At 40.9% G+C, this 27,455-nt stretch overlaps 3 protein-coding genes across 3 annotated transcripts in view; 2 read left to right on the top strand and 1 right to left on the bottom strand.

Annotated features, from left to right (window-relative positions):
* The window catches only part of LOC143327066 (sodium-coupled neutral amino acid transporter 3-like), a 10,778-nt gene extending 7,350 nt beyond the window's left edge, over nucleotides 1-3,428 (top strand). Inside the window, exons 12-15 of the mRNA XM_076741211.1 lie at nucleotides 1-91; nucleotides 1,342-1,486; nucleotides 2,171-2,274; nucleotides 2,411-3,428. The exon at nucleotides 1-91 is cut by the window's left edge and continues 34 nt beyond it. Of these exons, the coding sequence (XP_076597326.1) occupies nucleotides 1-91; nucleotides 1,342-1,486; nucleotides 2,171-2,274; nucleotides 2,411-2,515 (445 nt within the window). The 3' untranslated portion in view covers nucleotides 2,516-3,428. The remainder of the gene's footprint in view (nucleotides 92-1,341; nucleotides 1,487-2,170; nucleotides 2,275-2,410) is intronic.
* Nucleotides 3,429-6,228: 2,800 nt separating this feature from the next.
* Nucleotides 6,229-27,455, bottom strand: part of ccdc22 (CCC complex scaffolding subunit CCDC22) — a 30,703-nt gene continuing 9,476 nt past the window's right edge. Inside the window, exons 6-16 of the mRNA XM_076740421.1 lie at nucleotides 26,510-26,679; nucleotides 13,243-13,458; nucleotides 12,978-13,148; nucleotides 12,228-12,347; nucleotides 12,025-12,141; nucleotides 11,829-11,930; nucleotides 11,562-11,669; nucleotides 10,916-11,011; nucleotides 10,448-10,507; nucleotides 10,269-10,343; nucleotides 6,229-8,209 (exon numbers count right to left, since the gene is read on the bottom strand). Of these exons, the coding sequence (XP_076596536.1) occupies nucleotides 8,096-8,209; nucleotides 10,269-10,343; nucleotides 10,448-10,507; nucleotides 10,916-11,011; nucleotides 11,562-11,669; nucleotides 11,829-11,930; nucleotides 12,025-12,141; nucleotides 12,228-12,347; nucleotides 12,978-13,148; nucleotides 13,243-13,458; nucleotides 26,510-26,679 (1,349 nt within the window). The 3' untranslated portion in view covers nucleotides 6,229-8,095. The remainder of the gene's footprint in view (nucleotides 8,210-10,268; nucleotides 10,344-10,447; nucleotides 10,508-10,915; nucleotides 11,012-11,561; nucleotides 11,670-11,828; nucleotides 11,931-12,024; nucleotides 12,142-12,227; nucleotides 12,348-12,977; nucleotides 13,149-13,242; nucleotides 13,459-26,509; nucleotides 26,680-27,455) is intronic.
* Nucleotides 10,760-27,455, top strand: part of asxl1 (ASXL transcriptional regulator 1) — a 148,703-nt gene continuing 132,007 nt past the window's right edge. The window contains exon 1 of the mRNA XM_076740413.1: nucleotides 10,760-10,770. The gene's annotated coding sequence lies outside the window, so the exon portion shown is untranslated. The remainder of the gene's footprint in view (nucleotides 10,771-27,455) is intronic.

The raw sequence follows: 27,455 nt of genomic DNA on the forward strand, positions 1-27,455 counted from the left end.
TAAGGTGGACCCCCTGGACACTCTGATACTGTGTGTTCGGCTGGCCGTCCTTGTGGCTGTCACTCTGACTGTACCTGTGGTACTGTTTCCTGTAAGAACATGTCTGGTCTTCACACATACATCCATCTGACAGATTCACACTGACCTGAATTCTCATATAAAACCTGAGCTGTGTCCAACATGTAAAGACCAGGAGGAGAATACAAAGGAATTAATTGACATGGTAAATTCAGTAGAATGCACATTTCCACAATAGATAGATAGTTAGATACAGATCACCTAATTACAAGAAAACTATCTCATAATCACAAAATCAGGATCTCATGATTGCTGTCAAAATAAAGCATGCAATACAGTAATAGAAAAAATGTTTACAATGGCAAGATAGCTGAAATTCCTCATCAGTTCACATATCATGGTATTTCAATTCAATTCAGTTTTATTTGCAGAGAACCAAATCATAGCAAAAGTTCTCCCATGGTGCTTTCCATATAGAGCAGGTCAGGACCATACTCTTAATCTACCCAACAATTCCCCCATGAGCAAGCAATTGGCGACAGCAGCGAGGAAAGAGGTCCTTATAACTGGCAGAAACCTCAAGTAAGAACCAGGCTCTGGATGGGTGGCCATCTGCCTCGACTGGTTATTATGAGATTACTAGGAGGTTTATTTGAAATTTTGAGATAATAAGCCATAATAATTATGAGACACTGAAGTCAGAATTACTTATTTTGGTAATTTTTGGTGAATGCAATGTTCTTCTGTACATTTCCAACATTTGAAAGTGGCCCAAACAGACATGGAAATCTACTGGTTGAATCATCAGTGCAGTATAGTGACATGTATTTTCATCAGCTCAAACAATAAGACAAAAACAAGCTTTCCTTTCAAATAGCAAAAGGTAAAGGACTCTGTCCATAACCACTTTAGAATCGACTATGAGTCCCAGGGAGAAGCACAGAAAGAAACATTCAAACATAGATGTTCAAATTCTGTTGCCATGTGACCAATGGTGGGGTGAAGTTAGAGATTGAGCTTTGTACAACTCTTTGGATAAATTCAGCAAGCTAAAAAAAAAAAAAGCAAAAAACAACAACATCTGTGGATTTTGGATAAATTTTAGGTCAGTTGCAATGAGTGGCTAGTAGGTTTTATTAAGCAAAGTTATGATTTTGACTACTGCTAATGCATGCATGACATGCATGATATTTGATATTTTCCCTGTTGCTCTGGTGTGATATCAGACACACAGTTCTTCTGTATTTTAGTGCTGCTTGATACATTCACTTGGCCTGATACCTGTGCAACATTATGCATCTTTACGTCTGCGTTGTCTATCAGATCCGCCGTGCTCTCCTGCAGCTGCTGTTTCCAAGGAAGCCCTTCCACTGGCTCCGTCACATCACCATCGCCATGTGTCTGCTGTTTGCTGTCAACCTGCTGGTCATTCTCGTTCCTAACATTCGAGACATCTTTGGCATTACAGGTGTGGTATCAGACTTACGAAAGCCTGAACGAAAAGGAGTATTTGTAAAAAGAAGTATAGTCCCAGTGAAATAAAAATGCATTTCAATAAATTCAGTTGGAATGAAAAAACAACTACAGCACATTGTACAATGATGAGTTGACTTAAATTTATTGAAACAATCTATTTTATTTACATGTTTACGTAATGTTTTCTTGTACTAAACTAATTTCAAAACTGTACATCAGCAGTGTAGAGTTGGAGTAGACCCTCAACTATTGTGGAAGACTGTTCCAAATATGTGGCAAATATTCACCCTTTGTATTATTGTATTACTGATGTCACTGATACATTCAGTGTGGTTTAGCACAACATATTACTAGACAGGCTGGAAAACAGTGCTTAACTCGTTTTAAGCTTTTTGAAGGAGAGGGACTAGTTTGTATTGATCAGTAGATAAACATCTGAGCAAAGAAAAATGACATGGAATTTCCCAAGGCTCCCTTCTCAGGTCTCTTCTGTCCAACACCTACATGCTCCCACTAGCTCAGATTACAAATGTCAAATTAACATTTTACCATAATTATGCAACACAGATTTATAAAACAATATCACTATGTGACTATGGTCCCATCCAAGCACTGAGTGTGTGCAGTCAACAAGTCAGTCACTGACTGATTTATTGTACCTCCTCTGTGTGTCCAGGGGCGACCACTGCTCCCAGCCTGATCTTTATTCTTCCTGGACTGTTCTACATCCGTATTATTCCCACTGACCAGGAGCCCATGAACTCCAGACCAAAGATCCAGGTAGGTTCACATCTCTCCATGACTGAGAGGGGGCACACAAAGAATCACCTGAGAACAAGAGTTATAATGAACCACCCAGAGCACAGTGGGCCTCATGATTCTGCATTGATGTACTGTATCTTCTTTTGGTTTTCAGGCTGCGTGTTTCACAGCACTGGGTTTCATATTTATGACCATGAGCCTAACATTCATCGGGCTTGATTGGGTGAGCGGAGAAAAGCGAAGTCTCGGCGGCCATTAAAGTGCAAGCCCCAAACCCTGCATTGACAGCAACACATTGCTGTACACCTCCTCCAATCCTCTAAAATTGGAAGCAAGATTCAACCTACTGCTGTCAGGTTCACGGCTTTGGTGGAACTGTTTTTATTAATAATAAGGACAATTCCTTTCTCCAGAGTAATGAAAGGAGACCAGTTTTGTCACCCACCCAGGTTGATTTATACCACCAGGATCGATCACAGGTAGTGTTCCTCTGTTCTACATGAAGTGCTGACAGACATGTTGACCATGGAGGCTCCTCAACCACCACTTAACAAAGGCTAAATGTGGTGTATAATAACAGCAATATTAAAAGCAATGTCTAAATGCAAAAGATACGCTTAATTATTATCAAAGTTTGATGAAGAAAATGTATTTGGAATGTGTTTGATAAAACTGCTATTTAAAAATAGATGTCATCATGTTGTTTAAAATTGTAGTCCAATTATTTCTATTCATCTGAGAGCCATAAAGCATGAGGTAACCGAACAGATGCTGTCAGATAATTCACTTTAATTGATGTATAGATGTACTATAATTGTGCAGAGCAGTATTTGGCAAACTGGAAAAAAAAAGTTTGGCTTTCATCATCAAAAGTTGAAGCCTATAACTTTACGTTTACCGTAATGTGTGTGGTGGTAATCACAATATTGCAAATAAAAGGCCACGTACATGATTAAGTGCACTAAAAATACATTCTGCTTCAACTGCATTAAACAATAATTCTGAATTTTATCAGGGAACAGGAAACAAGAGTCTATGTAATGAGTCTGGGATGCTCGTGTTTGCTATTGTTTTCCATGACGACTTGATAAGCTAATTGCATACTGGGACTGTGATTCAGTTTCTGCCCCCTAATTGCTCAATGGAGCTTTAAAATAAAATGGTCTGAATACTATTGGAGAGTGAATTATTGTCCTTGAGTGAGACACTGAACCCCATATTGCTCTCAATTACCATGCCGGCACCTTGCATTGCAGCTGTGCTGCATTCAAAGGACAAGGATAATGTAAAAGCTATTAGTTCATTAAAGATAAAGTGCTTCTGCATTTCTAATCCAAGTGTTATGCATTTACTGATTTGTTTATGTTGTGTAACATAGTGTTTTTATGTGCCATACACCGGCAGAACAGTGACATCGAACACAGAATGACCATATGACACTAACACAAGAGTGGCACACTTACTACTCACTTTTCTTTGTCACCGTCACTCTGTTCTCACTCAAGTTTTCAAACATCAACAGTAGAGCAGTAATGGGTATGACAATGTCAGACCTTACCTGTACCTTAAAGCGTATAATACCAAAACAACAAATATTCTCAAATAAATTAAATCATTACATAACTATTTGCCTAATTCAGTGTAATTGATGTCCATTAGCCACAGATCAATAATTGTTAAGGACATTCAAGAACACTGTAGTACATTATAAGAGCAGCTGGGCATCTAATACTCCTGTCACACTGAACAAAGAGCCCACTACCACCCACTAACATCTGGCTTTTGTCATCAGTAGGAAAGGGTACAATCAGTATTCATTCCAGGTTAAAATGACTCATCACAGGCATTTATTGGCTCCAGCTCGGTTCAGCAGTGATAGAAACATTGCACTCTGCCACAGGCTGCCACAGAACTGAGGGCCCTGAAGGCTGAGCTGGCTCAAAAGAAGAGCCAGTCCTCTCATCCTGGTCCTATGGCTTCTTTAGGCTGTGGAAATACCACACGGGACAGACCTCAAGTTCAAAGCACCTCCATCTAACGTTGTACCTGTACATACAGAACTGTGACCTGTGGTCTGGCCTTAACTCTGCTGGGACAGCTGGATTTTGTTACATGTATGTATGTTTGTCTGTTTCAGGAGAGTAACTGAACAATAATGATATATGTTCGATTTTTTTTTTACATATTTTGACATTCTTCTGGTGCTATGCCATGACACATGTTGAAATTTCAGGCACTGGTGCGTAGTCAGGAATTTTATATATATACATATACACACACACACACACACACACACACACACACACACATATATACACAGTACTGTTCAAAAGTTTTAGGCGTGTGAAAAAAAGAGAAATCTAAATCAAATCAATATTTGGTGTGACCACCCTTTGCCTTCAAAACTGCATCAATTCTTCGAGGTACACTTGCACACAGTTTTTGAAGGAAATCGGCTGGTAGGTTCCAAACATCTTGGAGAAGTAACCACAGATCTTCTGTGGATGTAGGCTTCCTCAAATCCTTCTGTCTTTTCATGTAATCCCAGACAAACTCGATGATGTTGAGATCAGGGCTCTGTGGGAGCCGTACCAACACTTCCAGGACTTCTTGTTCTTCTTTACACTGAAGATAGTTCTTAATGTCATTGGCTGTATGTTTGGGGTTGTCCTGCTGCAGAATAAATTTGGGGCCAATCATATGCCTCCCTGATGGTAATGCATGATGGATAAGTATCTCCCTGTATTTATCAGCATTGAGGACACCAAATCTGACCAAATCCTGACCAAATCTCCAACTACATTTGCAGCAATCCAGCCCGAAACTTGCAAGGAACCTCCACCATGCTTCACTGTTGCCTGCAGACACTCATTATCGTACCACTCTCCATCCCTACAGCAAACAGCCTTCTGCTATACCCAAATATTTCAAATTTTGACTCATCAGTCCAGAGCACCTCCTGCCATTTTTCTGCACCCCAGTTCCTATGTTTTCATGCATAGTTGAGTCACTTGGCCTTCTTTCTATGTCAGAGTTATGGCTTTTTGGATGCAACTCTTCCATGAAGACCACTTCTGGCCAGACTTCTCTGGACATTAGATAGGTGTACCTGGGTCCCACTGGTTTCTGCCAGTTCTGATCTGATGGCACTGCTGGACATCTTCCGATTTCAAAGGGAAATAAGCTTGATGTGTTTTTCATCTGCTGCACTAAGATTTCTTGGCCGACCACTGCGTCTACGATCCCCAGTGTTTCTTTGTGCTTCTTCAAAAGAGCTTGAACAGCACATCTTGAAACCCAGTCTGCTTTGAAATCTTTGTCTGGAAGCAGCAACAAGACACAAGGTAGTTATAACTACATACTAACTAACTGCACACGGTAGGTATAACTACCTTGTGTCTTGTTGCTGTGCTCAGTTTCACCATGGTGTATGACCTGTGACATAAAACTGTCTTCCACAACCTCACCTTGGTAGCAGAGTTTGGCTGTGCCTCACCCAGTTTTAAGCCTCCTCCACAGCTGTTTCTGTTTCTGTTTCATGAGTGATATCGATGATCATTATCACCTGTTTGGTATAACTAGTTGATCATACACCTGAAGACAAGTGTACCTATAAAAATTGATGCTGGTTTGAAAGCCAAGGATAGTAACACCAAATATTGATTTGATTTAAATGTTTCTTTTGTTCGCTCACTTTGCATTTTGTAAATTGATAAAAATAAACAATTATTATTTATATTTTTGAAAGCATTTTTAGTTTACAGTTTTCACACCTGCCAAAAACTTTTGCACAGTACTGCAACCCGCAACTCTCAAGTGGCTCCCTGTGGCTTAGACAAAAAAAAAAAAGGGAAATGAATAATGATTATTTTCCAATATTTTAATTTCTATCTGTCATTGTTATAGTCCTTTAAGTGTTTCTCACATTCCCCAGCTGTAAATATATTCAGCCAATAACCTGAATAAAAACAAATAATTTCTAATAAATTCGTCGACTAAATGTGTGTCATAGCCTGCATCTTATGGCGAGTCGGCGCGTTTTTCCAGTCTCACTGGTTAAGCTAGCCAGGATGGATGACAAATCGAAAAAAAGAAAAAGCTCCGAGGAAAACAGAGGGTTCAACAGTGTGTGAGCAGATTTGTTTGCGTTCACCACCAACACTGCCAGTTTACCAGTATGCGTGATCAGCAGTGAGAAATTAGCAAACAAGCAAAAAAGTAATGTTGAAAGACATTTTCAGAACAAGCACACTGCACTTGCTAGGCCATTTTATTTTTTCTGCACAAACACAGGAAGGACTCTACCTACAGTTAAAGTGTTTATGTCTAATTTACTATCAAAGTAGGCTATTCTTTTGCACAAAGGGGAGGACTCAAAGTAAGCCTGCATTCATAGTTTTTATGTTTAATTTCTGAAAGTAGGCTACCGTTTTATTTGATTTTTTTTTTTTTTTTTTTTTTTTCCCCATTCAAAGTAAGCTTGTGCTCTACAACAAGCCTATTCTACTTAGAAGTAGACCTTTTCTCCACAAATGTTCAGGTTTGTGTTTTGGTGGCAGTAGTATCGCCCAATAAAATAACAAAAATGCAATCCATTTTCTTTATTGTAGTTCTATTTATAATAAATGCAACAAAACATGGCATTATTATGCTGGAAATGCAAAGTTAAAGTACCAAATCATCAGAAAGAGCCCACTTCAGAACAGCCAAATATCATGTGGTAAAACATATCAATGAGTGCTCATTTAGACATATTAGTAGTAATGGTGATAGATCAATTTAGGCATAGTAGGCTGTGTTACCTTCATTATAAATCTCAAATATGTGTTGTGGCTCGAGCCAGATTATTATTTATGTATTGATTTATATATTGGGGGGGGGGGCTCAAGTAAAAGATATAAACACGTAACCATTATAACATTGTCACAGGCCTCCATACTGCTCTCTGCTATTCTGTTTTTCTGTGTGTTTGTGAAGTTGCATGGGACACACCAGAAAAAAAGACAAGCAAACTTGTATATTGGCAATGGGAAAGCAGTCAATCGGCTATTTTAGTGAGTTTACCTGCATTAAAAAAAACCTGCATATACATGCAAATGTTGGTGCAAAAGTGGTAGAAGAACACTGTCTTTGGGTGTAGATGATGTAAATGACAATAGGTCACTACTGTCACTATCACTCAACACGACCAGCATAACAGAGGACAAGAAGAAGAGCTGCTCTTCAAGGCATCTTTGTCAGGCATCTTCATTTAAGCCAGTACCATATATACAGCAATACTTTACTGATGTGGCTGGGGAACATTAAAATGCCATTGACTCAACATATTCAGTTCAAATAAAATCATGAGAACAGAGGAACTGCTAAGGTCTGGAATGGTGTGATAATTCCTGTATTAAAAATTCAAAGTCAAGGATTTGATTTTAATCAAGATATCTTGCGAAAACATACATCAACATGAATGAGTTTACATTTGAAGAGAAAAGATCTGACAGCACCCTCTGCTGACCAGTGTTATGTTTCATTTGGGTACAGGGCAAACAACCAGCGCCGACCCTTAAAGAGCATGCATTCCTGTGGAAATCAGTTTGAAATGAAAAAATAGTTGTCATATTTATCCATCCACAGGTTGTACATTAAAGTGTCAGTTAATTCCACAGTACAAAAAATCAGCTTGCCTTTCAAAAGAAAAGCAGGTCTCCAATGGCAACAGAAGGTGGTATTGATAAACAGCAGTGTCATCAGTGAGAAAACTGGAGTTCCGTTTCAGTCCCATTCAGGTCATATATGGCTCCACGTTTTACCACAACTTGGAAAGTGGAGGAAGCCAGGGCTTCCTTCAGCCTTCTCTGATTTTAGCAGTGAGTGCTGAGTTCTCCTGTCGAATAGCCTTGTAGTCGTCCAGAATCCTTTCCAGGTTAGCCACAGTTTTGTTTCCGTTTTCTGTCTCAATCTGTGAACAATTTAAGATATAAGTGGAAAATGTACTAAACTGTACAGTAAATCTCTGAATGCGCTGCTAAATTTTAAAAAAGAATATCTGGAGATTTTGGTAATGACACATGTTGGCTATCACACACACAAGAGTCAAAAAACAAAAAACAAACAAACATGATTTACCCTGACCAGGAAAGGTCCAAACCATTTACTGAGTACTACCACTCACTGAGATCCTTTTTTCAACATTATTTGCATAACAAATTTTATGATCCGCTTAGCGGCTGAAAGTTTCAGGTCTGTAATAAGAGGAGAATTAAGTACACAACTGTTCAACTCCCCATAGACAAAAGGAGGTATGGCTCTACCAAATCTTTAAGAACATTATTATGCTGCACCTTTGGTGTATTGATGTGATACAAGATCTACTACAAGTTGGAAAGATAATGAATTAAATATGGAGGGATGCAGTGTCCAAAGATTGATTGCAAATAAGGATATGTTCGAGGGAAATGAGAAAAGGCTTTGACTCAATCCCTAAATTCACTTTGGAAACCTGGGCCCGTATTCACAAAGCTTCTTAGAGTCCTCTAAGAGAGCTCCTACCTTAGTCTTAAAATTCTAGCAAGAAATCTTAGCTTAAGAGTGATTCAGGAAGTGTCTGAGAGCAACTCTGAGCAAGGAGGGTACAGAAACTTTGATCTTAGTGAAGAGGTGTGGTTGACCCCGTTGCTAGGTATGACGCAGTCTTCTAAAAGCTGTGATTGGTTGTTACAAAAAGGGAAAAAGACAAAAAAAAGAAAGAAAGAAAAAATGCGCTCCACGCTCCAGTAATTAATGGACAGTAAAATCAACCAGTCATATAACTTGGACTGTATTAAGAAATGTGTAATCGGGACATTAAGTTTATGTCATGATGATGAAACTCAGCAAAACTAAATTAATTGTGACACAGCTTCAAAATGTTTGAACATACCTCATTCACATGCCGATTATATTGATTTGCTTATTGTTATGTTTACTGTCCATGCTGGTAATTTTATTACTTAATGTATTTGATATTAATGGTGGACGCAGACTCAGCTGTCAGCAATTCCTGTGATTGCTAGCGTCGTTATAAAAAGCGGTTTGATTTGGCAGAATGACCAAAACAACAAACGAAATGGATAAAAAGAGAACAAGAAAGCCACAATTTTCATCCGTGAATTCATGAAAATAAAACAGTATTAAGAGGGAAATTGGGTCCCGGGAGTACAGCCCAAGGGAAGAGGCAGACTTGGGAGCGCATTACCCAGCAGATCAATGCATCGCTCCCTCTCCTTTTATGCACGAGCGACGAGTGTGAGATGCGCTGATACGTGTATCTTGTCTGTTTAAGACACTCTTAGGCTTCTTAAAAGTCCTCCTCCCTCCTCCTAACAGTTTTTCACCTTACGAGATCTCTTAAGGCCTTCGACGCTTTGTGAATAACTTTTATCTTACCAAGGGAAAATTCTAAGAAAAATCTTAGAATTCGAGGAATTCTAAGATTTTTCTAAGAATGACGTCACTAAGAGTTAATTAGAATGCTTTGTGAATACGGGCCCTGGTATACAGAGTTTACAAAATTACGAAAATTTAATAATAGCAATCAAAAATGGGAAAAATGGACTGCTTCCATACCCATCACAAAGACACAACTAAACCCTGACTGAAACTGTATCAGTATTTTGTATAGTTCACTGACACTCAGTTTGGTGTTTCTACTGTAACACCAAAATAAAAGCAATCAAATTTAAGTTTACAAAAATGAAATAACTCTAATGTTACCTCTCTAATGAATGTCTTGTTTTTTATTTCTATATTTGTTAAATAGGCTTCATATATGTAAACATGAGGAAAGTGAAATGGAGATACGGCGCTCCCAGTCTTTATGCTAAGCTCAGCTAACCACATCCGACAGCTCTCTCTGTACTGGACACACAGATAAAACTGATATTGATCGTCTTATCTGACACTGTTTAACACAGCAAAATAGTCTTTCACAAAATGTTAGAGGGTATGATGTGATGATGTAACAAAATTCTAAATCTTACCTGCTCCTCTAGATCACGAATCTCTCTCAAGATTGTACCGGTGTCCTCAATGGTTTGGACCAACTGATTACAGTTCTTCAGAAGAATGCAAGATAGAAAGATGACACATGGATCACATTCTCTGATGAGAGTGACAGATAAGATGAAATAGAAGAAATTCAGACAAATACATGACATACTTCATGCAGGGCAGCCAGGTACTTATAGGATTTGCGGACGGATTCATCTTTTTTGGCATCCTACAAATGACAAAGGAGTAAATAAATAAATAAAACAATTTGTCCAACAACACAAACAAATAGTATATATTGAAAACAACTATTTTAAGAATCCACAGGATTTTAGCACATCTATACTGGTCCTGGAATTAATTTAAACCTGTTAACTTTTTTGACATTTTTCTTGTGTAATAAAATGCACTTCAATGTACATCATGAAGATGAAGCAAAACACACACTTTGATATTTTTAAGTTAAGAAGGAGTCATTAAATTCAATACAATGTTCATTTATAAACCAATGTATATGGTCAATGCAGCAAATTTTGTTGCTTTGGATTGAAATAAAGGATACCCATTACTACTTTCACAGTCAAACAACTAAAACAGAATGTAACAAGAGTTCTGATTAAAAAAAAAAAAAGGTCACCTTGAAGACTAGCTCATCAGTCACAGCGAAGGTTCTGTCCAGCTTTCCTGTCAAGTTGTTGATCTCTTTCTGGAGCTCCTTAGTATCTGACAAAATCTGCAAGCAAACAGAAGGAACAGCTGCAGTTTATGAGACGTTAGAGCTTACACACAGCTGTGGCTCAGGAGGTCGAGCAGTCATCCACCTATCAGAAGGTCCGTGGTTCGATCCTTAGTCCCTGCAGTCTACATGTCAAAGTATCCTTGGGCAAGATACTGAAGTCTTAATTGCTACTGATCGCGTCAGTGTGCAAATGTACATGTGAATGGTTCCTGCTTGTAATGAGCAGGTGGCTCATTGGTACTCGTGTACAGTGCCTAGATGCTGACTCGCGTTGTAAAAGTGCTTTGAGTGGTTATTAAGATGAGAAAAGCACTATATGAATACAGTCCATTTACCATGTATACAGCAAACACTTAAAGCTTAAATCCATTTCATTTCTATTCAAAATGTTGCTGTTTTAAATGCTGGGGTGACTGGGCCACGATATTGCTGTGTGCAGGACTAAACTGAAACTATTCAAACTAGCCATGCATTTGCTTCCTTCCTTTATGTATTAGTTATGTGCAGAGAAATCCACCTTCTTGTCATTTGCTTGTAGATGTACCTTTGTAATTTCCTCCTTCTGTTTCTTGATGTTGCTGACAATCTCTAGAATCCTCTGAGTGTATGCTGATCGAGACACATCCTGAGGAAGATTTTCTAAATCTGTTACCTATGTTGAAACAGGAGAGGCAGAACATAAATATCAAACACAGATTTAGCACATTCAACAAAGGTGCCAGAAGACAACTAACTGTGCAAGTCCTACCACCATTGTGACAATTTCAAAAGATCCTGTGTCAACAGGACAAGTATAAATTCAGTTAATTACCAGTTGTTTGTATATTTCTTCCTTCTTCTTGGCCTCTTCTGTAGACACACGTATTTTGTCATGCAAAGACTTGATTTCAGATAGCCTTCTGGATGACTCCAGCTAAGGAAAATGGAGACAAATGAGCACAATTAAAATGTGTTTTCACTGTATCAAATGTTTTAATGAATGCCAAACGCTGTAAGGCACCACTTACATCTTGGTTGCTGCAGATTTCTTTGAGTCTACGGTGTTCATCAATGAGTGGAGCACGGTGTTTCTCCCACTGAGAGGCCAGGTTCACCACCCGCTTGGCACTGGCCTCCACCAGAACCTGGAGAAAAAAAAACCTACAGGTTTCCACTAAATCTGAGTGCCCTGCTGGGTTTGATGACAGAGATCTCACTTGGCCCCTCCTACCTGAAGCTTCAGCAGGTTGTCGTCTGCGTCTGGCAAAAGGTTGATCGTTTTCTTCTTTACCTGCATCCTCTCCTCTTTTTCAGTGTTTCCCAGCTCTCTCTGCTTCAACTCATCCAACACCTGCACCAAAACACAGCAATGTGCCCTTATGCTCATTTTACTCTTTTTGGATGTTATGCCTACTGTTATGGAAGCTCACATCTACTATTACTCTAAATACATCAGTGTTACACACCCCTTTCCCTTAAAATGATGAAAATAGGCAGTTTATATTGACAGTGCATGGTATGTACATGTTAGAAAACTGTGCATTTGGTGTTAAAATTATTGACACTTTATGACTGATTTATGTGTCATCAGATGGTGTTGTGGGGGAGTTGTGGCTCAGGAGGCAGAGTGGTCATCCTCTAATCAGCTCCCAAGCAATTCAATCCAATCCAAGCAAGCACACATACAACTACTAACACTTAGCAATGAGAACGCTAACAAATTTTATAACCACTGTGCAGTATTTTGGCATCTGATTAGCCATTTAAGGCATTCATCTGTTGCTCCAACTGTACTCCTACTCCCGTGTAGGCCTGTTTTCAGTCTGAATGCAAAGTGTCTTCCCTCTGAGTGCACCCCTGGTGATATTATGAATACGATTTCTCCACACGTTAAGAGGAATTTAATCTTCAAATGTAAGCAAGTAAATCATGTCTAGGCTAGGACATAAGTCGATTAGGTTCAGGTGTGTTTGTATGTTACCTGTGTATAATTGACACTCATGTGCTTCATGTCTTCTGTGAGCTGGACAACATCACTGCAGAGCTGTTGGAACTGATGCTGGATTGAAGTGAGCTCCTCCTGCTGACAGAGCTGGATATCACACTCTGACTGATGACCAGTGGGTATGGAGCTGGCCACTGCTGCTGTCTCCTGGAGGACAAGCACACACACGGAACAATGCACTAAACTGTGACTACAGAGACATACTGGATTTTTTGGTGTTTTGGCCATGATTGCTTCTCACCTGTGTGAAGGTAAACTTTTGGGTGTGGGTGAAGTGGGTGCCCTTGGTCAGCATATGGCCAGAGGGGCCAGCACATCTGAAGGCCTGTAGTAGCTCAGACAGGTCAGAGGTGGAGCAAGGACCTCCAAAGGCACTTTCAGGAGAGGGCAGCGCAGCAGAATGCAGCTGCTCCTTGATGCGTTTACGTAATCTGGTCAGTTTCCTGCAGCGAAACTCCTGCTGAACAACAGACAAACTCATTTAACATGGAATGGGTTGTAATTAGCATGTTTATCAGTATTTCAGCCTGTCTGGAACATGTGCAGGGCATCAAAGAGTATAACCTTGATTGCATATATTGTGTCAGCAGAGTTTGTGGTCTGTATTCTTTTCATAATGTTGTCAGACACTTACAACAATCTGAGCCTGTCAGTGGTAAAAACAAACACTTCAAGTGGACATACATTAACAGTGCACAAAGACCCAGAGGAATTATATTGCAACACTTTTCTCTTTCAGTACTAAGAAAAATTTTCAATATCGCTGTCTCCATTAGTCACTTGGGACACAAAAAACATAGCAAAATAGGATCCATAACCAGATATTTGACTGGAATTCCTTTTGTTTGTCTTGGACACTGAAGTCAGCACCAACTGGAAACTCTGCTCACACAGTGTCACATTCATTGACTGAAAATATAATGAAGGTCAAGCTGAAATGAGAGCATCATTCAAAAACGCAGCAGTAGTATTACTTTACTTGTATTAATTTGAAATGCGTAGGTATGTATATCTTATGGTGAAATAATATACAAGTAGTATGTCTCTTGTTGTACTGATTTTCCTTCTGATGGACATAATGCATACAAATAACATATATTTATTTAGGTATTCATTCATTTATTTATTTAATAATTTATTAAGGACCTCCTTCAGCTCAGTATGAGTGAATCCGAAAATACAAAAGTCAAAACAGCTCAGATGTCATCCGGGTCAACAAGGTCCGCGACAGCCATTGGGGAACCAGGGCACCCCAATGAGAAGTGGGATACTGGACGACTGAGTGATAGAGTACTCTCTGAAAGTCTGCTTGAAGATGTGAATGTAGCACTACAAACTATCCCTGCTTGGGCCATGACAGAGGCCAATCAGTTGATGTACACCACAGCAACAGTGATTCTAGAGATGCTTGTCTATAAGATGAACAGCATGAACAGCCAAAGGAGCAATACCCCCCATGGAGAAGGAGGCTAGAGGCCAAGATCAAGGCAAAACAGAGAGAACTTAGTGAACTCTCAGAATTCCAGAAAGGTGTGGGGAAGAAAGGGACTCCCAGGAAGAACCACCAACTGTCCTTACCAGAGGCACTAGAGACTGCCAGGCAAAGACTCATAGCTCTGGCTACCCACCTGAAGAGATACACGAGAGAAGCAGAAGCCAGAGGAATAAATTGGATGCTCCCCACCGAACCATGTTGTGTACTCTCAGTGGCAGAGTAAGACGACTGGAGTAGATTCACCCAGAACTGAGACTGAAAGGTACTGGAAGAGCATAAGGGGAAAAGAGGCATCACATAACACAGATGCTCAGTGGCTAGTGGATCTAAGAGCAGACCACAGCAATCTCCCAGAACAAGAACCAGTAACCATCACAATGGCAGACATCCAAGAAAGACTGTTGAACAGCACTGAGCCTGGATATCCACAGCTACTGGCTAAAGAAGTTAACTGCAACCCATGAATGTCTGGCATTACAGATGAACCAACTACTGATGGATGGAACTCACCAGGGTGGTTGACCCACAGGCAGACAGTCCTGATCATGAAGGACCCCCAGAAGGGTGTAATACCACCCAACCATCAACCAATAACCTGCCTCTGTATAACATGAAAGCTCCTGTCAGGCATCACAGTGGCCAAGATGAACAGGCACATGGTCCAGCACATAAGCGGGGTGCAGAAAGGAATTGGTAGCAATATCAGGGGAGCCAAGCACCAGCTACTGGTCGATAGAGCATTCACCCAAGACTGCAATACCAGACACACCAACCTGTGCACTGCCTGGATTGACTACAACAAATCCTATGACTCAATGCCACACACATGGATCCTGGAATGCTTGGAACTGTACAACATCAACAGGACACTAAGAGCCTTCATCAAGCACTCAATGGGGCTGTGGAAAACGACTCTGGAGGCAATTTTATTTATACAGTTGCAATCAAAATTATTCAATGCTGAAAAGAACACCCTGCCTACAGTGAAGCATGGCGGTGGCTCAGTGATGCTCTGGGGCTGCTTTGCTGCCCCTGGCACTGGAAACCTGCAGCATGTGGAGGGCACGAGGGATTCAGTCAAGTATCAGGATATCTTAGGAAAAAACATCATGCCGTCTGTGAGCAAGGTGAAGCTCAGGCGTCACTGGACCTTCCAACAGGACAATGATCCCAAGCATACCTCAAAGTCAACCAAGGCTTGGTTTCAGAAGAAGAAATGGAAGATTCTAGAGTGACTGTCATAGTTGCCAGACTTGAAACCCATAGAAAATCTCTGGTGGGATTTGAAGAAGGCGGTTGCAAAACGCACACCCAAGGATAATACTAAACTGGAGGCAATTGCCCATGAGGAATGGGCTAAGATTCCTCAGGAACACTGTCAGAAGCTGGTGTCTGGCTATGCATCAGGTTTGCAGCAGGTCATAACAGCAAAAGGGTGCTCTACTAAGTACTGAAGATGCTTGTCATGAAGGGGTTGAATAATTTTGAGAGTGCACTAGTCATTAAAAGTAGCATTTTGTGTTGAATTTGGATCAAAACCCTTGTGATATTAGTTTCATTGAACTACTTGAACAGTTCTTGTGTAAATTTTTATTGCAAACAGCTGAGAAATTGTAGATTTTGCCGATAAGCCAAATATGCAATGGGGGTTGGCCCTCTGCCTCGACCAGTTGGCTTAGAGAAAGAGCGAGAAAGCGAGAGAAAGGCTCCAATAATTGACTTAAATTTAACTATAATCCACAATCCAGGTTCAATCCCTACCGATGGGAAGCTGTGAGATGACAAAGCACAAAGACTCTGAGGAAGAAGCTAACATAGTAACATGCCTTGATAGGACTACAGCACATAACTAAGGGCTGGTCTATGGCAAGCCTGAGCCAGTCGTAATCGAAAATTTCATCAAAAAGGAAAGTTTTAAACCTACTCTTAAATTTGAGACGGGGTCTGCCAAAAACAGGAAGATGGTTCCACAGGAGAGGTGCTTGATGGCTCAAGGTTCTGGCTCCCATTCTGCTTTAGGAGACTTTAGGAACCATAAGTTAGCCTGCATTTTGGGAATGCAGTGCTCTAGAGGGGTAATAAGGTACGATGAGTTCTTTAAGATAGCAACGAATTTGGGCAGCAAAAGAATTGCAACAATGAATAAAAACAGTAAAAATGTAAAAACCATAATCAAGTAAAACAGGAACACCTAGAAGCAAAATGTGATACAGTTAAAGATTGAAATTGCCCTATGGATAAAAATGAGGAAAGCTTTAAATGGCTCTGCATGTTGTTCCACGTTGCAGGTGCGCAATATGAAAAACAGGATTTTCCAAGTTCAGTAAAAACAGCTGGCACCTGCAGCATGATCCAATCACTGGACCGAGTTTGTTGAGGACCCACATTAGAAGAAAGCATTGAACTAATGTAAGAAGGTAAAAGACCAATAAGAGCTTTATAAATAAATAAAAACCCGGTGTCTTTCCCGTCTTACACTGAGAGAGGGCCACCCAACCTTAGTATACAGGTCACAGTGATGGGTGTCATAACTATCTCCAGTGATGAATCTCAAGTCCGAGTGATAAACAGAGTTCAAGGGCTTCAGAGTGGCAGCAGAGGCATGCATGTATAAAATATCACCATAATCTAAAACTGATAAAAAAAAAAAAAAAAGTTGCCTCAACAAGCATCTTTCTACAATGCAGCGGAAAGGAGAGTCTGTTTCTATACAAGAAACCAATTTTCATTCTCAAGGAAGATACCAGCTTGGAAATATGACACTTAAAGGTTAACTTTTCATCAATCCAAATGCCAAGGTACTTATACTCCGTCACCCATTCAATATTTGTACCATTCCTGGTCGAGATGATGAAGCTGTCAAGGTTCCTATTTTTTGATCTGGCGAACAACATGAATTTTGTTTTGTCTGCATTGAGAACCAGTTTATGATTACTGAGTGCAACTTGTACATCAGAAAAGCAGTGTTGGAGGGAATTTAAGGCAGAGTGTGCATCGTTGCCATACAGTACAAAATGGTGTCATCTGCATATAAATGAATATTACTCCCAGTGACAACTGAGGTAATATCATTGATGTAAAGCGAGAACAAAACAGGCCCCAAGATGGAGCCTTGCGGGACACCTTTTGCTATTTGCACAAATTCAGGGTTATTATCACCGATACACACACAGCTGTCTGTCGTTAAGGTAACTCTGAAACCATTTAAAAGCCAAGCCGTCAAATCCGAGACTACGAAGTGTTTTTAAGAGCAGTACATTATCCACTGTATCAAATGCTTTTGAGAGATCAATAAAAAGAGCTGCACAGTGTTTTTTCCTAAGGCTGGAATAATGTAATTTAAAGCAAAGGTGGCTGTAGTAATAGTGCTATGTCTTTCCCTAAATCCTGATTGATGCATGCTGAGGATGCAATGTGTCGAGATGAATGATTTTAGTTGATTATTAACAAGAGACTCCAATACTTTTGACAGGCAAGATAATTTAGAAATAGGTTTATAATTATTTAGGTTAGCTGTTTTGCAAATACGTAAGTGGAAAAGGCAGTCCTTGAAAGTTGTTTTACAGTTGAGTTAAAGGACATATCCTGATCAACGATAACTCCCAGATTCTTTACAGTGGTGCTAGAAGCCAGCGCAATGCCATTCATAATTGCTATATCATCAGAAAGTGAGTTTCTAAGATGTTTAGGGCCTATTACTCTAACTTCAGTTTTGTCCAAATGTAGCAAAAGAAAAACAAATCGCTGGCTTTTCTTCTGGCTTCACTGATAAATAGAACTGGGTATCATCTGCATAGCAATGAAAGTGTATGGAGTGTTTCCTGATAGTGTTCCCTAAAGAAAACATATATAGGGTGAATAGAATTGGTCCAAGCACAGAACCCTGCCGAACTCTGTGACTGGCTTAAGCATGCACAGAGGAGTCATCATTAATGTGTACAAACTAAGATCGATCTGAAAAGTAGGATTTAAACCAGCTTGGTGCAGTTCCCTTAATGCCAATGAAGTGTTCCGGTCTCTGCAATAGATACCATGGTTAATAGTGTCAAATGCACTAATAAGACTGGTAGAGAGGCCTTTGTCTGATGCAGTGAGTAGGTTCGTGTACCTTCTGACGGAAGCCAACTGAGTCTAATAATGAGATAAAGGCAGCACTAAGGCTGTTATTATCAACGTTGACATGTACATTAAAATCACAGACAAAAATTATTTTAACTGTTTTAAGGACTAAACCTGACAGAAACTCAGACAACTCATATAAATTCGGAATAAGGACCAGGAGACCGGTACACTATAACAAATAAAACTGGCTGCACTGTATTCCAGGTTTGATGTGAAAGACTAAGAGAAGGCTTTCAAATTAGTTATAATTGAGTTTTGGTTTAGGGTTGATTAATAGGTTCGAGTCAACAATGGCTGCAACTCCACCTCCTAGGCCTCTGCCTGGAGGAATGTGAGTATTCATTATGGTTCAGTGGAGTAGCTTCATTTAGACTAACAAACTCTTCATGACACAGCCATAAATCAATATTATGGTCTGATAACTCATTTCCTGGTACAGCTTCAGAGAACAGAGATCTGATCCTATCCTCCTATCCCGTTGCACTATTTCAGTGGTTGGTTTTTAATTTTTATTAGGTTTTAATGTATAACTCCTCTTCTGTTTACCCTTGGTTTAATTAATTTATGTGGTCTGGGGGCAGACACAGTCTCTATGGGGTTTTGGGTGGTTAACTGCTCTAATGGAAGCACAGAGAAGCGTGTCAGACTGCAGCTCTGCCTCCTGGTCTCAACTTTGGGTTGTCATGGTTTTGGTTCACAAATAAAATTGGTCAGATTTCTAGAGATGAGATGAGAACTGCTCTGTCCAAAGTGGGATGGATGTCGTCTCTCCTAATCATCTGCTAAACATCATTGAAAATCTGTGTATTGACGTCAAAAGAGCAGTGCAGTCAAGATGGCCAAAGAATCAAGCAGAACTCAATGCCTTTTGCGCAGAAGAATGGGTGAAAATCCCCCAAACAAGAACTGAAAGACTTTCACCTGGCTATAAAAAGCATTTACAAGCTGTGACAGTTGCTAAAGGGGTATTACTAAGTAAAGATAATACAGGGTGCCCAAACTTCAGCCTTTTTTGTTATTGTGAAAGTAAAACATGGAAACGAAAATGTAATCTTACTTACACTGACAAAGAAATGTGTCATCTTTCACTCAATTTCAGAGCCCATTGGCTACCACACGGGGATGGTGTATTGTTTCGGGTTTCTGGTGCTGACAGTGAAAATTCAAATGACAGATATCTGGGCAAAGACTTCTCCTTCTGTGAGGCAATCATTTTTACAGTCTGAAAAGCAACTTGACTTTCAAACTCAACAACATCATCTTGATATTTTGATTGATCTCTATGAACGGATTTTTGCATATGAATTCAGATCAATTTTTTAAAAAGCTATCATCATCAGACTATAGTCGATGGGTTCTGAGATTGCTTTTCAGCCAATGTATCCACCTTTATTGCTCTGCACATGGACTGCTTGCCTGCAACCTATGCACACTCAAACGTGATTGGTCAAACACAACTCAAATAGTATAAATAGACTACATGCAAAAACCAGATCACTTCTGATACCAAAATCTTATCCCTTGCCTTGAGATTCTGCAGTCATATGCAGATATCTGTGTACAGTGATTATCTTTAACTGTATATCTTTTGGCAATCAGGTTACCTTTTACTTGTTTAGCTATTCACAGTGACAGAAATTCTGACCCAAAGGGGCAGAACTCTATTGTGTTTGTGCTGGTTTATTATTAGGAATCAAGCCCCAAAGGGGAAGAATGCTACTGTGTTTGTGGCGGATTATTATTATTATTATACTGCTGCAGCGGCTCAAACTGCTGTGAGCTGGAAATAAGGTAGAAACATAAAACTCGACCCAATTACTGGAAATGATGAGCAACTGCTTCCCAAAAAAACTGCCCAATTGCCCAGATTGTGGTGCTGTAATGAAGGCCCAAAAAAGTAATTTTGGAAAGGCAACACCCTTCACACCATAATACAGATCGACTTGAAATTATATTAACAAGTTTTGCTCAACGTGCTCTACGAAACACTCTCTGGACCATGAAAATCCAGCATGAGATTTTTTGCTAATTAGCATAAATTGAAAAACACTGGATATCTACTTTTTGAAAGCATAAACACCAAAGAACAATGGCCATAATTCATTTAGAATTTGTCCAGTCATCATAAACCATCATTATACCAAAGGGAAAACCAAAGAGCTGGTGGTCGACTGCCACACATGCAAATACTCTCCTCCTACACAAGTTAACACTCAAGGAGCAGAAATTGAGAGGTGGAGTCTTACAAGGACCTGGGTGTTCACCTGAATAATAAACTGGGCTAGTGACAATACAAATGAAATATATAAGCAAAGGCCAGAGCAGACTGGATCTGCTGAGGAGACTCAAGTCTTTGAAGTGCAGGGGTACTCCTGAGAATGTCTTTTGACTCTGTGGTGACACTGGCCATCTTCCATGGAGTGCTCTGCTGGGTCACTGGCATCTCAACTCTCAATAGCGAAAGACTTAACAGACTGGTTACGAAGGCCAGCTCTGTCCTGGGATGCCCCCTCAACACCTCGAAGGTGGTGAGACAAAGTAGAATGATGGCTAAGCTATCATCCCTGATGGAGAACATGTCCCACACATGCAGGACCTCCAGACAGCACTGGGCAGCTCTTTCAGTGACAGAATGCTCCATCCCTATTGTGTGAAGCACAGATACCGCAACTCTGCTGCTATCAGACTGTACAATCAACACTGCTCCCAGTAGACCACACATAAAAACTAACAATTCACTGATGTGCAAGAGTATTCTAAACTGTGCAGTATCAATATTTTAAAGAGCAACAATGTTAAATTCAACCACTGTTTTACTTACTATATTGTTTACTTATTTATCAATCAGTCAAATTTCAGTTTACATCCATGTCTGTGCAGACTCATGTATGTAGTGAAGATTTAATAAAAGCCATAAAGGGTATTCTTTCAGCAAAACAAAAGTTATCACTATACTGGCATATGATTCCAGTGAATAGTTTCCAAAGAGACCTGATGTCTTCACTTCACTTCAGAAATTATTACACAGAGGAGTACAGATGATTGATAGAGAGCTCCATCACAACCAATAGCAATCACCTGAAGCTCAATATGAGCAAAAAAATGAGCTTGTGGTGAACTACAATGCTTCAAATGTGGATGTTTCTGCAAAGAAGCTACAGATTCTAAAATATGGATCCATCATACACATCTTTGACCCAGCAGAATATATCTACACAATCACCACAGTTCCAAGGTGGGCACCCAAGATTAGTGTCACCAAATCAGTATCCAACCAAATGTCAACTACGGTCACAATCTTTTCTTCTGTTCCTGAGTTCGGTGTTTAATTATTGCCAAGAAAGTGTTTTTGCAGAACATTATGATATTACAGCTAAGCTGACCTCTGACCTTTTGGATATAAAATCACTTCATCATTTTATGAGACATTCATTTGAAACTTTGTCATTAATTAGTGTATGAATTCTTAAATTATGGTCAAAAATGTGTTCTGTGAGGTCACAGGGACCTTGACATTTAATCATTGAAATTTTATCAGTTCATCCTTGAGTCAAAATGAACGTTTGTGCCTTGTGACTCTCCTGAGATAATGCTTTCACAAGAATGGGACAAATGAAGGTAACAGTGACCTTAACCTTTGACCATCAAATCAAATCTGTTCATTCTTGAGTCCAAGTGAAAGCATTCCAGTGAAGCAATCCTGATAAAACTCAAGGGAGAATTCCTACACATACACACCAAGTATTATTTAAACCCAATGAAGGTAGGACAAATGGCAGAACGTTGAGTGCACAATTGTTCAAATGCAGCAGGCTTTGTGACGATGAAACGTGTGTGTGATTGGTCTCACTCCTTGTTTAAGCAGAATTAAAATAGCTGAAGTGACTTTGTACACCTTTATGAAGTGAAACAAGCCACTGGCTTTTATTTTGGCCAGTTGTTTGCTTTTATGGAGCGCAAAAAGGCTTGAGCGCAGCTATATTTATTGTTTTTTTTGCAGCAGTGGTTTAAATTGCTGAGAGCTGAAAAGAGCTAGAAACATGAAACTTGGCCCAATAAGTGGAAATGATGAAGTGCTTCCCAATAAATATGAGCCCTTCGGCCAGATGGTGGCACTCTAATCACAACCCAAAAACCCAACGTGACTTCAAATTTTTGGATTTTGACTGCATCTACCCCAAAATGGGTATACAGCATTGTGGGACTGATATAGACATTTCTATTATAAATAAGCAAGATCGACTGAAAAACATGGGCACCATCAACCAAAATCTTAGTTAAAAAATGGGCATTATTTGTCAAAGATTTGTCAAGTCATCATAAATCTGGGTACAAATCTTTATGCCTTGGGAATAGGCCTATTGACGCGAGTCATATTGATATTGCTTGAATTTTAGCTGATTGAGCTGCATCCTCCTGTTGACCGTAAAAAGGTTTGAACCCACGCAATGCCACTTGAGGGTATATTATTATTACCATTTTACCAAAATAAAGTTCAAATAGACAGACTCTAGAAACAACTTCCTACTACTGCTGTGTATTCCTCGACAGAGGAGTGAAACAACTCCCAATAATTCTGGTTCAGTACTGCTGCCTACTAGAGAGCATACAAAACTGAATCGCCCTGTCCCTGTTTACCGTCTACTCTGCGGCGTGCAGATTGGTAATTGGTTTTGTGCTTCATCGAGACGTGGCTCTGTGGATTAATACCGGACTCTGCAGCTGGCTGGCTTCCAACTCCACCGCGTGGACAGAGACACGGAACTTTCCGGCAAAACTAAAGGTGGAGGAATCTGTTTCTACATCAACAGTGGTTGGTGCAACGACGTGACAGTGATCCAGCAGCACTGTTCTCCTGACCTGGAATCTTTCACCATTAACTGTAAGCCTTTTTATTCACCCCGTGAGTTCGCTTCATTCATTCTGGTTGGCATTTACATCCCGCCACAGGCCAACGTGCAGGATGCACAATGTATGCTCGCCGACCAGATAACGTGTGTGGAGCAGACCAACCCGGACTCTTTAGTTATTGTCCTTGGCGACCTTAACAAAGGTTACCTCACCCACGAACTCCCTAAATACAGACAGTTTATCAAATGCTGACCAAAGAGGAGAATATTCTGGATCACTGTTACACCACAGTTAGGGATGCTTATCACGCCGTCCCCCATGCTGCACTGGGCCACTCTGACCACGTCATGGTACACCTGATTCCTGCGTACAGGCAGAAACTAAAGCTCTGCAAACCTGTAGTGAGGACATCAAGGAAGTGGTCCAGCGAGGCTGTGGAGGATCTCCAGGCGTGTTTGGACTCTACTGACTGGGATGTGTTCAGGACTGCTATCAACAGTCTGGATGAGTACACGGAGGCTGTGACGTCCTACATCAGCTTCTGTGAGGACTGCTGTGTTCCATCATGCACCAGGGTGAGTTACAACAATGACAAACCCTGGTTCACAGCCCAACTCAGACAGCTAAGGTTGGCAAAGGAAGAGGCCTTCAGGAATGGGGACAAAGACAGATTCAAAGAGTCGAAGCACAAGTTTAGCAAGGCGGTGAAAGAGGCTAAACGACTGTACTCTGAAAAGCTCCAACACCAGTTCTCAGCTAATGACTCTGCGTCTGTCTGGAAAGGGCTCAGGCAGATCACCAACTACAAGCCTAAAGCCCCCCACTCCATCAACGATCGACGCCTAGCCAACGACCTGAACAAGTTCTACTGCCACTTTGAAAGACAAAGGGACAGTCCAGCAACCATCTCCCACGACACCTCCCAACAGCTCCAGCTCCAGTCAACTCCACCAATGCCCACCTTAAAGTCCCCCCCCCCCCCCCACCCATCTCAGTGATGACTCTTTCCATCCATGAGAGGGAAGTCAACAATCTCTTCAGGAGGCAGGACCCCTGGAGCAGCTGGACGGGATTCTGTCTACCCATCCGCCTTGAAGGACTGCGCTGATCAGCTGTCTCCAGTGTTCACAGACATTTTTAACACCTCACTGGAGACATGTCACGTGCCAGCCTACTTCAAGTCTTCAACCATCATCCCTGTTCCCAGGAAGCCGCGGACCACAGGACTTAACGACTTCAGACCCGTCGCCCTGACCTCTATGGTCATGAAGTCCTTTGAGCGCCTTGTGCTCTCACACCTCAAAGACATCACTGACCCTCTCCTGGACCCCCTGCAGTTTGCCTACAGAGCCAACAGGTCTGTAGACGATGCAGTCAGCTTGGCCCTCCACTTCATCCTCCAGCACCTGGACTCCGCAGGAACCTACGCTAGGATCCTGTTTGTGGATTTCAGCTCTGCCTTCAACACCATCATCCCAACTCTGCTTCAGGAGAAGCTCTCCTAGCTGAGCATGCCTAACTCCACTTGCAGGTGGATTACAGACTTCCTGTCTGACAGGAAACAGTGCGTGAAGCTGGGGAAACACGTCTCCGCCGCAAAGACCATCAGCACCGGATCCCCCCAAGGCTGTGTTCTTTCTCCTCTGCTCTTCTCCCTGTACACAAACAGCTGCACCTCCAGTCACCAGTCTGTCAAGCTCCTGAAGTTTGCGGACGACACCACCCTCATCAGACTCATCTCTGATGGCGACGAGTCCGCCTACAGATGGGAGGTTGACCATCTGGTGACCTTGTGCAACCAGAACAACCTGGAGCTCAACGCTCTAAAGACAGTGGAGATGGTTATGGACAACAGGAAGAACTCAGCTTCACCTGCCCCCATCACCCTCTGTGACTCCACTATTGACACTATGGAGTCTTTCCATTTCCTGGGAACTATCATCTCCCAGGACCTCAAGTGGGAGCCGAACATCAGCTCCCTCATCAAGAAAGCACAGCAGAGGACGTACTTCCTGCGGCAGCTGAAGAAATTCAGCCAGCCAAAGACAATGATGGTGCACTTCTACACAGCCATCATTGAGTCCATCCTCACCTCCTCCATCACCATCTGGTACGCTGCTGCCACTGCCAAGGACAAGGGCAGACTGCAGCGTGTCATTTGGTCTGCAGAGAAGGTGATTGGCTGCAATCTCCCATCTCTCCAGGACCTGTACGCCTCCAGGACCCTGAGGCGTGCAGAAAAGATTGTGGCTGATCCCTCTCACCCCGGACACAAACTCTTTGAGACACTCCCCTCTGACAGGAGGCTGCAGTCCATCAGGACCAAAACCTCACGCCACAAGAACAGTTTTTTCCCATCTGCTGTCAGCCTTATCAGCAAGGCCCAGACCCCCCCCGACACTCTTCACACTCCACCTCTGCCTCATCTTGTCACATTGACATAGACACAACTCTATGCATTACATTAACGCTCAGCTTGGACTTCTTTCTGAAAAAAAAGAATGTGTTTCCGGAAAAAACAAACAAACAAACAAAAAAACAGACTTGTGTATGTATATTTATATTATATTTTGTACTCTTATTTTTAGTAGATGTGTCATACACCAACTTCACCACAACAAATTCCTCGTATGTGTAAAATCGTACTTGGCAATAAAGCTTTTTCTGATTCTGATTCTGGTTAAATATTTGTAAATTCCCCAGGCAGGTGTAAAAGGTGATCAAGAGCAATGACTGATGAAAAAAATATAAATTCCAAAATATGGAGATACGAGCCCAATAGCAATGCTATATATGTGTTTGCGTGTGAGTCTGTACACACACAAACAAACACACACACACACACACACACACTTGTATTTGTAGTGTATATACATGCTAGATAGATAGATCATTTACAGAAATTTTGTTCATTTACAGAATTTGGTTATGCTTTGCCGATTTTCAGTTGTTGTTAAACTACTGTAAAGACATCTCAACTAATAGACTATCTAAGACTGTCTGAAATGTAAACATGAATGTAGTAAGTGAGATAATTTGCCTGTGGTGTGAGGTGGGACATGAGTCCGTGACCGTTCCACTCGTTGTCCCACTCCTGAGCAGCACTCAGTTCAGCTGTGTGCTGTTCCAGTATGGATGCCACCATAGAGGCATGATGGGAAGGCTGGGCAGTCACAGGTGGAAGAATGTCCCGCTGGTAGTCCTTCACCACTGAAATCACAGCAAAACACACACACACAGTGTTTCCATTACTTTTGGAGACGTTATACAGACTTACATTCATTTCCTGAAATACTTACTCTAACTATAACCACTATTTTCCTAACCCTAACCAAAGTCTTCGCCCTAAAATTTAATGATTTACATGATGGGACCAACATTTTGTCCCCACAACATGACTGCGTGAACAGATTTGTCTCCCCAGTGTGAGTAATACATGGGCGCGCGTGCACACACAGACAACTTATTCAGCATATAGCTTCTTGTCACATAGTTTTTTTTGTCACAAAGTGATTTCACCAGAACTTTGATGATGAACTCAACAGAACCCAAAAAGTGATACGTGTGATGCAGCCACCTCATTTGACAGAGCTTTGTCTTCTTGCATTTTCCACAAACTGAAGTTATAATTACATATAAGTAGATTGTTTGTGACAGTTGTAATCTGTTAGCTGCTGCTGTGTCTCCCAATGTGCGTGTGTATGTGTGTTAGCATATATTTGTGTGTTTGTTTCTGTCTGTATGTGTGTTAGTGTATGTGTCGGGAGGTGTGTCATTTGCTTCCACTGACTTGCATTGTGAAAGCTTGTAAAAAGTATCTTAAAAGTGTAAAAAGTTACAAAAAATAATTGCTGTATTGTCTTTAAATGCTCAAGCAACTCTGAAAATATCTGAAAAAATTGCTGATATAAACTTAAGTGCACTGTTCGCATTGACCAGGCCCTGGTGTGAAGCCCAGTGAGGGTCATGTTTTTTGACTTCTCCAG

Source organism: Chaetodon auriga, chromosome 10, assembly GCF_051107435.1.
Source record: "Chaetodon auriga isolate fChaAug3 chromosome 10, fChaAug3.hap1, whole genome shotgun sequence".
Taxonomy (NCBI): Eukaryota; Metazoa; Chordata; class Actinopteri; order Chaetodontiformes; family Chaetodontidae; genus Chaetodon; species Chaetodon auriga.